The sequence below is a fragment of the Pristis pectinata genome, chromosome 5 (assembly GCF_009764475.1).
Source record: "Pristis pectinata isolate sPriPec2 chromosome 5, sPriPec2.1.pri, whole genome shotgun sequence".
Classification (NCBI taxonomy): domain Eukaryota; kingdom Metazoa; phylum Chordata; class Chondrichthyes; order Rhinopristiformes; family Pristidae; genus Pristis; species Pristis pectinata.
In genome coordinates this window covers 65,541,354-65,555,428 of record NC_067409.1, presented here as the reverse complement: position 1 = coordinate 65,555,428, position 14,075 = coordinate 65,541,354, and the positions used below count along the sequence as shown (strand labels likewise).

Genomic DNA, 14,075 nt, shown 5'->3' with positions numbered 1-14,075 from the left:
TTCAAAAAAAGAACTTGAAATTACTGCTTATCACACAATTAGTTTCCATTATTCTATAGATCACCAAGATGTATGCATGTTACTTATTTCAGAAACCTGTGGCCAAAAAAAACAAGATACAAAGGCAAATATTTTGGAAGAAACAAATGTTTATGAGTTTAAATTCCCAGCACATGAATAAGTACATGTGAGAAAGTGCAAAATATCTGCACAGAGGTCCTTGGGGTGTTTTTTAACAACTGGAATCCACTTAAATTGCCTGAACTTTAAGAAGTCAAAGGAATTGAAAATTAGGGGTCATCCAGATCATGTATTTGAAGGTCTTCTATATTTCCATCAGAGGTGAAGAGAACAATGAAAATAATTAGGTTACTGTTGAAATCATTCACATTACTAATGTAACCCACTAAATGCAAGAAAAAACTGCTTTGAAGACGTGATCACAACTGGGAAAAAAAGACTGGAAAGAATGAAAGTTTCTAGCTAAGCACCGATATGCCAATAAATTGTACCTCATTTCCCAGCAGGGCATAAAGACAGGCCTCTGAAGCATCGCAGATGGCAGTAAGATTGTGCCCACCTTCCAGAGCCAAAATCACACGTCCTTTTGCCAAGGTCATTAGCTCCTTAGTCAGGAAGTGAAAACCTAATGCAGGAAAAGGAAGAAGTTCAAAAGCATTAATATCTTAAAGTAATTTAGATATTTATGTACTATGAACTCAATTCTCTGCGCAATCTCTTCTCTTACTTTCTAATCCAAATGGGCCAGCATGGTTTCTATTCTATTTGCCTGGAGCAATAGAGGTTGGAGCCTGTTCTGTATTCAACTGTACACCATTCAAATAAAAATCTTGTCTCCGCCTTCCGGATTTCCCTGTGTCCCATACTATTTAAGTACCAAGCTATAGGCGGGCCTTTGCTAACTCTAGGTGACTACTCTCATTTTCCTTTGCTCTTCTCAGGGAAGGTTTTGTTTAAATTCCTTAAAGTACAATTGAGATTGAGAATTCATAATGGAGAAGGGGTTGGTGATGCTTGGGGGCAGGGATTGGAGATTTGCTTTTCCTCACTTTGTTCTGTGTAATTCAAAATCTTCTGTTATAAAACCTACCAAAAACTTGCAACAAAATTTCTCTGGAACAATTCATTGAATTCCATTTGTAATTATGTCACATGTTTGGAACACAGTTTCATAATTCTTCATCACAAGCTTTTTTTAAAATTATAATCATGCACTTTTGTGCATAGAGTCATAGAATCATAGATTAATACAACATGGATACAGGCCCTTCGTCCCAACGAGTCCATGCTGATCATAGTGCCCACCCATTTCGTCCCAATTTCCTGCGTTCAGCCCATATGCCTCAACCACTTCCTCTGGCAGCTTCCTCCACATACTCACCACCCTCTGCATGAAAAAGTTGCCCCTCAAGTCCCTTTTAAGTCTTTCCCCTCTCACCCTAAATCTACGCCCCCTAGTTTGGGACTCCCCTACCCTGGGGAAAAGACTGCTACCATCCACCTTATCTATGTCCCTCATGATTTTATATACCCCTATAAGGTCATCCCTTACTCTACTATGCTCCAAGCAATAAAGACCTAGCCTGGCCAGCCTCTCCCTATAACTCAGGCCCTCTAGTCCTGGCAACATCCCCGTAATTCTTTTCTGCACTCTTTCCAGTTTAACCACATCTTTCCTATAACAGGGAGACCAAGCTATACACAGTACTACAAGTGTGGCCTCACTAATGATTTATACAACTGCAACATAATGTCCCAACTCCTATACTCAAATGACCTGACGGATGAAGGCCAGTGTGTTAAATGCCTTTTTCATCACCCTGTGATGCAGCTTTCAACGAACTATGCACTTGTACTCCTAGGTCTCTCTGTTCCATTACACTCCCTGGTGTCCTCCCATTCATAGTATAGGTCCTACTCTGGTCTGACCTTCCAAAATGCATCGCCTCACACTTACCTGTATTGAAATCCATTTGTCACTCCTCACCCCACTTCCCGAACTGATCAAGATCCCCCTGTAATCTATGATAACCTTCTTCACTATCAACGAAACCTCCTAATTTTGTGTCATCCACATCTAATTGTTTAGTAGCAATGAAAACCATTGCAGTTATTAATGTTAAAGTAATTCTGTAATTTTCTTTAGAGTATGTGGAATGATGGATCTAGAGGATACTGATTCATTTCTAAAATTAAATAATCGATTTGAAATCTACTGAACAATCTCATAACCTGGAGAGACAAAATGAATCAATATCTGCATGTTTTCTTTATTAGTATATTGTGCATATTGTGATCAATTAAGACCAATTTTTTTCAACTCATTATAATTCAATATGGTTCTCAGAAATGAAGTGCAGTCCATATTTTTGTATCTCTTGCTTACCTTTTTTGGATTTCAACAATGAGTGAAGACAATTTTTTAGTGATGTCACTACACAACTATATGTTAAGCATGACTGTTTCACTCCTGGAATGATATGTAACCATATATTGCTTTCTGTTTACTTCGGAGGTACTTGCCTGGTTATTATGATTGTTTAGCAAAATCAGGTGCTTTTGGTTATTTGGTTTTGGGGTAAATAGATTAACATTCGGTTTTTATAATACATGCAAGTAAATTTATACTAGCAATAAGAGCGCATGAATTTCAAAGTCATCTACTAATGTGCGCGTTTTTCTGATTCTGTTTTATTTCTTTCTTATTCCATTACAACTTCACAAATATGACTATGTTGGAATCATGAAATGCAATTGGTCAGGATTCAATGCACAATATTCACATTTTGAAAGCCACATCTTTAAAGCAAAGTGTATGTTTGACATTATAAAATTTATTGCCAACACATGCTTAAATATTCAATTGCATAGCTCTTTTTTTTAACATTAGGTAAATGTATCAATTTCTTACACAGTGAAACATGATGACAACATTTCCAGGTCATTTTGTATTACCCTGGAAATTCGATTGGATAGATCTTGGTGGGAGTCATCCTCGTGACAATGATGTAATTGTGGTATCATAGGTGCATGCACAGGATCACATTATTTACCATGCAACATTCCCTTTGGAGCATTGCTGGAAAACTTGGACCACATTATTCTGGGGGTTTCATTCATTGGGCTCTCATGGATCAGGTTCCTACTCACTCTACCCCATCCACACCAAGTGCCAGTCTCCCATTCCTGAAATCCATCCTCACTAGGTGCCAATCTACTAACTTTATTGCAGATATTTCATTCCCAATCCCCTTCTGTACCAAGTGATAGTTGTCTGCTTCTGATACTCTCCCAGACCAAGTGTTGTCTCCCACTCCCTGAAATAATCCAGCATCAATTGCCAGTCTTCCACACCTGATGCTGGATATGGTCTTACAAGCACAGTGCCAAACCAGGATGGATGCCTGGTGAGGCTATCACTCATATTCATCTTTGGTTTTCATCACAACACACTAAACCAACACCCCTCACCACCCAACATCCAGTCTCACCTACCCCACACTGGTGACCTGATGTCCCCCATTGACTGAAAATGCTGTTCCCAATACACCACAACATGAGCTGCTTCTCTTGATCCTTCATCCACACACACAAGAAAGTGCCAGTCTCATGTTCCAAATCTGTACCACACCAAATGTTGGTCTCGCACCTTGCAATCCCAGCCCACATCAGGGGTTTCTCTCCAATGCTCTGATCCCCACCCACACAAAGTGCCAATCTCCTGCTTCCAGTCCTGGCCCATACCATGCCAGGCTCCTTCTCCTGATTCTCACCCACAGTTGGTGTCAGTGTTCCAATCCCAATTGTGGCACACATCAAGTGCCATCTTCTGATCCCAATGCTGACCCACACCAATGCCAATCTTACGCTCTGAATCGGCACCCAAACACTGGTTTCTCAGACTAGTTTGCCACCCTAATCAAATACTAGTTTCTCACTCACTGATAGCTACCCAATCTATGCAATTCTCCTGCTGCAAATCCCCAGCAACACTGCACCAGTCTGTGACTCGCTGCTCCTTACCAACATCATGTGCCAGGTTCTCACTCACTCTACCCCACCCACACCAAGTGCCATTCTTCCATTGCTGAAACCCATCCTTACTAGGTGCCAATCTACTAACGTTATTGCAGATATTTCATTCCCAATCCCCTTCTATACTAAGTGATAGTTGTCTGCTTCTGATACTATCCCATACCAAGTGTTGTCTCCCACTCCCTGATATAATCCAGCATCAATTGCCAGTCTTCCACACCTGATGCTCCTTCCATATTGGACCAGTCTCCTGCTTCCGATCCCCTTCCAAATTAAGTGCCTGCCTCCTTTTCCCAATCCGTGTGTACCAGTTGATGGTCTCCAACCCCTCATGTCCCTTTCACATCATGCCAGTCTCCTGCTTTCGATCTTGACCCACACCAAGTCCTGGTCACTTGCTCCTTGATACCCACCAACAACCCCCTTCTCTACATACCAAATGCTGATCCCAACTCCAAAAATATACAAGATCTTGCCATAAGTGAAGTTTTCAGTGGGGGCACAATTTAAATGGTCATTATTGTTCCCCTGCTGTGTAAAGATGAGGGTTACGCTTGAATTTCTAGGTAAAAGAAAAAAATCTGAGGAAGTCTGGGGATTTTTTTTTTATTTTCTACTTATTGAAAATTTTAAGCCCTGATTCAGCCAAGTATGTTCTAGCTGGTTGGTGACATTGTGCAGCTTGCATTTGGTCAGCAATCATGCCTACCTTGTCTACTGTGAGGTGAGATATCTCAGCTTTCTTTGTAACGTGAAACCAGCCAGTTTCCTACAGTTAAAATAGACTGCAGTTGATAATCCTGCCTACTGACTGTACTTCCTGACTTGTGCTTGAAAGCAAAATGAGAGAGACACTGTGAGATTTACCAAGCGTACTAATGAATGGCTGGGACGGGAATTTTGACAAAAATTAGCCCACAGGATTAAGTATGATCACTGAGTTTAGGACTAAAATTTTGGGCGGAAACTTAAGGACAACTAAAGAGGGAGCAATAGATAACTAGTTACAGTTTATGCTCTGGGAGAAATAGTGCATCATTCTTTACTGATAAGTATAAAGCATAACGATGTTTCCTAAAAGTGTGAAAGCCATTCTAAATATCAAGCATCCAGGAAGTACTGTATTTATGGGGACCTTCCTTTGAATAAACCCGCAGAATAGATGTAGATCTGGTAACTTAAGGTTACAAGGTTAAGCTTACACAGAGATAATTAACTTTCTGCGCAATTCAATTGTTGTTGATCATGCATCATTAAGATCATAGATCTGTCATGCCAAGATAAACAAGTGATCAAAGATAAGGTATAGTTCGATAGGTAATTTGAAGTTTCACACAATTAAATGTGGCAGAAAGGGAAAACATTGCAGAAGTCCTTTGTGAGATTAAATCCATTGGGTAGAGTTTGCCACAGAGCATATTGAAATGGTCTGTGGGGAAAAAAAAACAAGGTTGTGGGCTAAATTCCTTTCTCTTGCTTCATATTGGTTTCTGGAACAAAAACTGTTGGTGCTCTGCTCAATCATAAGGCTTGAGACCAGCTGCAAATTAAGTTTCATGCTCCAATTCAATAAATAAGAATAAATAAGCCAGATAGCCAACATCTGTCACTTTCCTACAATTGATGCTCCCATTGCAGCTGAATAAGTTTAGCTTGTCTCACTGGTATCAGCCGCTAGGTAAATTATGGTTAGGTGGTGGGCTGGACTGGACTGGACAATAGTTCAGATTACCAGGAACTCTCGGAAATGATGTGGAGTTGGGATGCACGTTAATGTTACCAAAATGATCTAAGCTTTTTGATGGCAGTTGACTAAGGGGGCGCATCCTTGCCCATTAAACCTGAACAGAGCAAATACTTGTTCCACTCAGGTAGCCCAATATTTGGGCCTAATACCTGTTTTAGATGGCTGGCCACAAGGAAATAAATTTTCCAAAGCCCACTATTACAACTGTGGCCCTCTGTCCCTTTTCCCGTTTCTCTCTTCTCTCTCCTCCTGATCCACCTGGCCCCCTTCACCCTATCTCTTTCCCCTCCCCTACCCTCTTCATCTGCCCATCACCCACACACTTCTCCCACCAGTTCCCCTCCCCACCTCCCTCCCTTTATTCCATGCACCACATTCCTCCCCTATCAGATCCCATCATCTTCAACCTTTTGTCACCTCAACCTATCACCTTCCAGCTTCTGACATCATTCCCACTCTCCCCCTCCCTCATCTGCCTATCACCTACCTCATCTGGATCCACCTGCCAGCTCTTGATCCATCCCATCCCTTCAGCTTTTTATACTGTCTATCTTCCCCTCTTTCTTTCAGTCCATATGAAGGGTCTCGACCGAAAATGTCGACTGTTCATTTCCCTCTGTAGTGCTGCCTGACCTGCTGCGTTATCCCAGCATTTGTGTGCTATTACAACTGGGGCATTGTCAATGGTTTATTGCTACTGTTCTAGTGGTTGGTGTTATGGTGAAAATTGTATTTGGCAGTTATGTTTCCCCAAGGATGGCAGAATCATGTCCAATGAATAAGACTGCATGTTTTATTGGATTAAACTCTTCTTCATTACTGAGGGTGGTTTCAATGATATTCAATCACTTGATTATAATAAGAATTTCAACTCAACAAAGAAAAAATATTAATAGCTATGGGGATAAATATAGTGATCTTGAAGTTGCTTTTAATTTCAGGAAATCTTCATAGTTTTATAATATAATTATTTATATAATTTTATTTATCGTGTGGTAACAGGCCCTTCTGGCCCAACGAGTCTGCACTGCCCATTTTAATCCCCAAATTAGCCTACCCGTACGTCTTTAGAATGTGGGAGGAAACCGGAGAACCCAGCGGAAACCCACGCAGACACGGGAGAACGTACAAACTCCTTACAGACAGCGACGGGAATCGAACCCCGATCGCTGGCGCTGTAATAGCATCGTGCTAACCGCTACGCTACCGTGCCGCCCTCAATCTTTGACCTATGCGCTATCAGATGTATATTGTGGGCTCCCAAAGGGAATGAATGATAGGAGGCAGAACCTTCAAAGGATCATGGGGCTATATTTAGTATGATCTGGGCAAGAGTTTTAATGGCTGGAACAAGACTCATTGGGACCATAATTTGAGTTAAGGCTGATTTTCATGCAAATTAATCAAAAAATTTAGCTGATCACAAAAAGACCATTTCCAAGAAGAAACAGAACAAAATTCCATCCATATCTGCATGGATTCAAAAAGATTCTCAACTCTTTAAAGTTCTATGGCCAGAGTGAATCTATTTTTATATAACATATTGTTTAGTAACATTGCAAGAGGCATGAGGAAAATAATATGTACCGCCCACTTCTGATGGGCCCTTTAAAATTGTCATGTCATACTTTTTTTTTACTGTTTAATTTCCAAGGAGCAGAAATACCTTGGATCTTTAAGACAACATTTAATTGGTGTTAACAGTTCCACTGAGAAGAATGTTCCCCTCCCTACAAATCTTTGACAAAGAGACCTAAAAAATGATATTATTTTAAAACTTCCAATTAAAATTTGGAGAAAACTTCAAACAGTTTAATTCCCTTTTGTTCCTGCTACATGTCATGAATTATCCATTTTTTTCAATAGGTCTCTGTTTGCTTTGCTCTCTTGGACTTACAGAGTGGAGTCGCACAATTATCCTTTCAACTATGATGCAAAACTTCCAGTGCTATACGGTAATCGCAGAAAGACAAGGACATTTATAAAGAGGGAAGATCCTAAAGAATTTACAATGTAATTCTATTTTCATATCACATCATTGCTAATATCAGAAAAAGTCTTTATCATAATAGCTCTCCTGAACGCCATGAATCATGAACTCTAAATGTGTGAAGCAATGAAATAAGAGACCTTCAGCCAAATCTGGGATGGAGGAAGTCATGCATTATGTTTGCGATTCCAGAAGGCTGGTATCCCTGTTGTATATTAAGTTCAAAGAGGACTCAGATATCCTGCCAAGTTTGACATCAGGCTGCAATAAACAGACAGGCAGGAATAATTTACCTTTTGTTTCTTTAAAGTCAAAGTCAACCCTACATATGCTTTGGACAACTACAAACCACAGGCCTGAAATGAAGAAACTGAATGTTTCCTTTGATCATTCTGCATGATACAAATTGTCATATTTTCTCTGAGAAGATGCACTTTACCCCCAGTCCAAATCATCAGAATATGGGAGCCATTTATATGTAGTTTTTGAAAAGACAATTTTGCATAGTAAAAATCAAAATATTAGATATAGTTGAACCTGAAAATCATTTAAATGATACAATTGAATTTTAATATGTAAATCAAATTCAGCTTTTGTATTTTTATTCAAAATGTAACTAGATTGGAATTTTGATTTTCTCTCTCCTCTTCCAACCAAAAGTGGCAGATTTCTCTGCTGCTGCTTTGATCATTTTCTTAGATTTCATAATTCACTAAAACTGAGTTAAAAACATGCAGAACTTGTGAGGGCAAGTAACATAATTTACAGTTGAAAACTGACATGGGTATAAGCTTCCACAGCACCAGTTGAAAGGTGTTAATCCTTTTAGTTTTAGGCAAAGTGTAGCAGCAACAAATGCTTTCTGCACCAGCATTCAGTGCCCTCTCTAAGTGAGAGTGTTAACAGGGACTGGAGATCTGTTCCCACATGTTAGTAGCACTGGTATACACCAAAAGCAAAGAACACAGATAAATGGGATGCAAGTCAGTGCAGCTTATTGCCCTAGCCCTGGACTTCATATGGAGCTGTGAAGGGACTGAAGGAACCAAGAGTTCATGAGTCAAACCTGACAGTACTACATTGGAAGTGTGTTCTTTCTAATCCAGGAGATAGGTTTGTGATATGAACCTTTTAAATCCAGAGCATAGCAGACTCTGCAAATGGGAATAGCCTTAAAAGTGCCCTTACTGACCTTTGATAAGATTATCTGCTATCTTTCTTTGCCAGTTTTGATTTCTTGCCATTGCCCCATTAATTATTGCCTGTATTATATGTTTAGTTGATGCCTTCTGTTTTATTTCACATTTTACTGCGGAGCTCCATCATTTAAAGAAGCAGGCCTGCCTCAGGTTGTTCTTTCTGCCTTTTGGACACCAGCACCTTTCTGCCTTATCTCAGCAAGAAACACAGCAAAAGCTATACGATCTCAGTTGCACCAACGTGTTTCTGCACCTGGCCAGAATTCCTACCTTTTATGCTTCAATTCGTTGAAACACAAACTGGGAATTCACCAGCTGCATCTGAACTTGGGGAGCATGGTAAACCTAAAGGAATCCTTTCTCTGTACAAGCAGCAACAAATATAGCAGATAAGATATACTTCAGATAAGATATACTTGGTACTCCCAACAGAGCAAAATTTAAGCCCCATTAGGGATTAATTTCTGTGAGGTTTTCTTTACCAGAGAGTTGTGGAAGCTCCAGTAAAGAATAGTATAAGCAAATTTCTCCAGTTCTGGTAATTTGGTATTTCATATTCCCTTGCAGCCCAATGAGCCTTCTAGATCTCAGAGCAAACCCATCAATCCCACTCCTCTACTTATTTTCCTCTAACTTATTCTCTCCCAAATGTCTATTAACACTCCCTCTGATTCTCCCACCACCCACCTACACAAGGGGTGACTTGGAGTAGCTAAGTATCTTACCAACTAGTATATTTTTGGGATCTGGGAGGAAACTGGAGCAGCTGGAGGAAACCTACACAGTCCTGGGAAGAATGTGTAAATTCCACACAGGCAGCACCAGAGCTCAAAATTAAACCCTGGTCACTGGAGTTGTTGAGACAGCTGCACTACCTGCAGCACTACTGTGCCACTGTAATTTATGGCAGATATGCAAAAGATCTTGCAGAAGTTCATCACCAAAACTTCAAACCCAGTGGCATTTTACATTGAAGGTCACTGACCAATAAAAACTGAGTTGAGACTATCTAAGCTATTTCAAGTAAATCATTATAGTCAGGATCATCTGGATGCTGTTTGACTTGTGACTCAAAGTTAAGAGACCACTGAGTAATTCAGTGCACCTCTCAGTCAATAAAAGTTTCTTTTATTAAAATGCATTATGGCTAAGATGAATTCTTTATGAGAAGACATGTTTCCATCACCACAGGATTCCAATGATTGGAGATGGGGAAATTTTGTTGCTATGTACTTCTCAGATAAAATATGGCCTCTGCAGATTTATGTTGGAAGAGATATCACATTCAAATCAAACCCATTTTTCAAGCAGGAACATGCATCCAAAATACGAATGAAGAACACTAGTTGTCCTGTTTTTCCTCTTTTTCAGCATTAATTGCACATTAAAGGGAATCAGCATGATCCCAATTTGAATGGCGTGATTAAAAAATTGCAAGTCCCTTCATTCCTTAAAAATAAAATTCCAGTTTGTGTAAATGTTTAGATTTTCGATAAATGTTCCCATACATTGTTGCTGTTTGTTTTTCTGGATTAAACTATGGTGGAAAGAAAGAAGCAGCTGAATCATTGCATGTGACACCAGAGGAGAAAAAAATAACTTCACAAAAACTCATTTAATGGAATACAAAAAAAACTTTAAGAAGACAGGATCTGTAAAATGTCTTTCACAATATCAACAGACACACCACCTAGGATGGGTCATTGTATTTAACTGAATGCAGGAAGTGAAGAGCTCACAGGAAATTAACTGCTATCTTATTGTTGGGGAAATGACTGGAAAGGATCTCAATCAAATAATTTTATACTTCATGTGATGTGAGATGTACTCTAAAAAGATACATCTCACATCACAGGAAGTGTAAAATAATTTAATTGGGATCAAATTACATCACAGCTGGATTAACTGCACCTGCCTTAATCTCACCAATCATTATTAATGGGGCCCCTGCAAAGATAGTGAAAAGCAGCAGGGAGCCAGTGCTTAATCTATGCTGTCTAATCTATGCTGTCCTTGCTGTTGTACCATCTTCCAGGGAGGGAGTCCTGGCGTGCTGAACAAAAATTTCTTCTCATATTTCTCTCACGTATGGGTAACTGCATACAGCCAACTTCTGAACAAAAGATTTCATTTTGCATTAATCCATTACCACCCAAAGCCACAACAGCTTCCCAACAAATTTACCATGTGGCAGAAATTACCAGCTACTTATTTGACCAAACCTATGGGCCGAAAATTTCCTTTACTTTGCAGTGTTCAGAGGAAAGTGTGCATCAGTAGCCTGCCAGACCCATGATCAAATGACTCTTGAGCACCCTTTTAATAGTGCAAAAGAATGTCTAGGTCTTTAGCTCACATATCTGAAGAGATATTCCATCCTTGAATAGTGTTACAACAACAACAACAACAACAACCTGTTCTATATACCTTTTTCTGCTTAAGATGCTTCATTAGAACATTATGGAACAAAATCTAAATCCAAGACATGTAAGGAGAGAAAGAGCTGAAAAAAGTTTGGTTTTAAATAGTTACTTTAAGAGGTAGGGAGATGTAGGGAGGCAATTTTAGAGGATCTGGTTTTATCATATTTAATATAAATCTGAATAATCAGAATAAGAAAACAGAGCTTTGGTTTAATATTTCATTAAAAGGTAAGGACTGATGATGTTAGAGTCCTTTGTTACTGTACTGAAGTGTTAGTTTAGATAAGCTGCTCAAAGCCTGCAGCTTGAATTTGTAACATTTGATTCAAAGGCAACTTTACACTGACAAACTTGAAAACTTTTGGCATAAAAAAATTAAAACTAGTCCTATTTAGATCATTAACACAAAACACAAGCATCCAAATACAATCCTGAAATCAATGTTGATAATTTTTACATTCCTTTTGCTCCTCTTTGTAAGAATTAATCCTGCAAACAATAATACAGCTCAGGGGACAAAAGTACTAAATAAAAATTTTTGCAATATATCCACAACTCAGGCTGACACAAACAATGAATAAAACAGCACTTCAACCTTTACATTATTGGTTAGTTTTTCCATTCTTTTAAGACTTCTCATATTTGCTACCGTTTCTTAAACCAGCAGCCGTGGTGAACATTTATTTCCAGATCACTCAATTGCTGCCCTTGAACCCAGGGAAGTGCATGAAACAGTGGCAAGGATGAAATGGCCTTCCTTTTAGACTGTCTTAGATTAATCACCAGAGAATCACAAAAGTGAAGCCAAAGCCTACCACTTTCCAGCAGTGCATGTTAGTACATCAACATACTGTAAAGCCAAGTCACGCAACCCTGTCATTGATATTTTTAAACTCTGATGTAGAAAAAATACTGCAATAGTAACTTTCATTTATTTGTAAATGTGCATTACTTAACAGCATTAATAGGTTTATATTATACAATGTAAACTACAGAATACAATGTAACAAATGCCTTAAAACCAATTTTATCTCATTTTATACTTACAGAATTTAATATATTTCTGTATAATGAATAATTCTATTTAATATATGCTTTTATATGTACAAAATATTCTCTTGTGATCTGATTCTCAACAGAAAGTTTCAAAATATGTCATTCCCCATTCTGTCAATGGTAAATAAAACCAGACAATAACATTATGACACCTCAGGCTCCCTGGGGCTAGGACCAGCCCAATCTCTAGACACTAGCAGGGTGTGAAAGCCTGAGAGTTAGCAGACCAAAGAACAGATGGTTTCTAATCACCACATGCAGCTAAAACACACAGAGACATACATCAGAGTCTCCTCAAAATCAGCAGGACCTTCCCTGTCCCTAAATCCCTGCAGTGGAATGAGTTACAGGGTAATCTCTTGGGCTTTTAAATATCATTCATCTACTCTCTGTGGTTTATGTTTGAAATGCATAGGAGAGTAGATTATGATACTGAGATAATTCAGTTTAAGTACTTGAGAAAACAATTCGCATCACCTTAAGTAGCCAAATAAATAGCGGTTCTTGTCTTAATGATTGGTAACATATTCATTTCTGATCATGTAAAATGACTTGGATGGGAAATTATTTGCATCTTAGAATGCCTTCATCGTGCGAACTACAGGAGTAACTTTTGATCAATTTGTGAGGTGGAAGAGCCATGCAAAGGTCACCTTGGAGTCCTGCCTGATCTCTGCCCAATGCTAGCATTTTGTAGAAAGTTGTCCCAAATATTTTGCAAAGTTACTATTATTTATCGTCAATTGTCCCAGAATCGTGAACTCTTCCACACATTTTATAATGTTAGCTTGTATTTGTGGTGCCTTCTCAGGAAGGATGTCAAATATTTTGGAGTGGGACTGAACATTTTGCGTCAAAACAAATTAATTCACAGAAACCTAACCCAATGCAAAGAAAATTCAAAGACTCCAGGACACAGTAAGCATGGAATGCCATGCACAAAACAAAAATAGCACTATATTCATATAAACACGGAAACTGCCTTCAAAAGCTCACATTCTCCCACTCATAAAAAACTAGACCCCTGAGACACACAAAAGGCCAGAATTGAGAAGAAGTAAGAAATCCAAGCCTCAAAATTGAATATTTCAATTTGTTTCCCCAACCTTTCTCTGCTTCATAACTTCATTCATCTTTTATTACCTTAATTCTTACTCCCCAATATTCCCTAACTTCCTCCTCTAATAATATTTGAAAGTTCAGATGATTTTGTCTCAACTCAGTGACAAAGATAAACAGAAGCAAAACAAGTTGTTCCACCAGATATAGCATATATATCTTGCTATGTAAAGAAGTGATTGAGCTAAAGAAAAAATTATTTGAAACATGGATTCTGATTGCTGTACCTTTAAGAAACAGAAAGTACACAAACAATGTAGGATGTCACACAACAAATTGCAAGTCTGACAGATATAATTGACTGACATTTGAATTTGAAGACACTTGTTGGCTGGATATTGCCACTGTGGGAGATCCTCAGAAAAGTAGATATTCAAAATTCAAAGCCATTGTTTTCTACTGCTGTTTACCACAAGCTATTCCCTGACCACTGATGCCACCTTGCTACTTGGCAGATGACTGATGCTGTACCATATGGTTTGCAA

The 14,075-nt window shown here is 38.9% G+C and overlaps 1 protein-coding gene across 1 annotated transcript in view; it reads right to left on the bottom strand.

The window, feature by feature from the left end:
* LOC127570967 (histone deacetylase 4-like) overlaps nt 1-14,075 on the bottom strand; it is a 106,740-nt gene that overhangs the window by 24,827 nt on the left and 67,838 nt on the right. Inside the window, exon 11 of the mRNA XM_052016935.1 lies at nt 513-646. Within this exon, the coding sequence (XP_051872895.1) occupies nt 513-646 (134 nt within the window). The remainder of the gene's footprint in view (nt 1-512; nt 647-14,075) is intronic.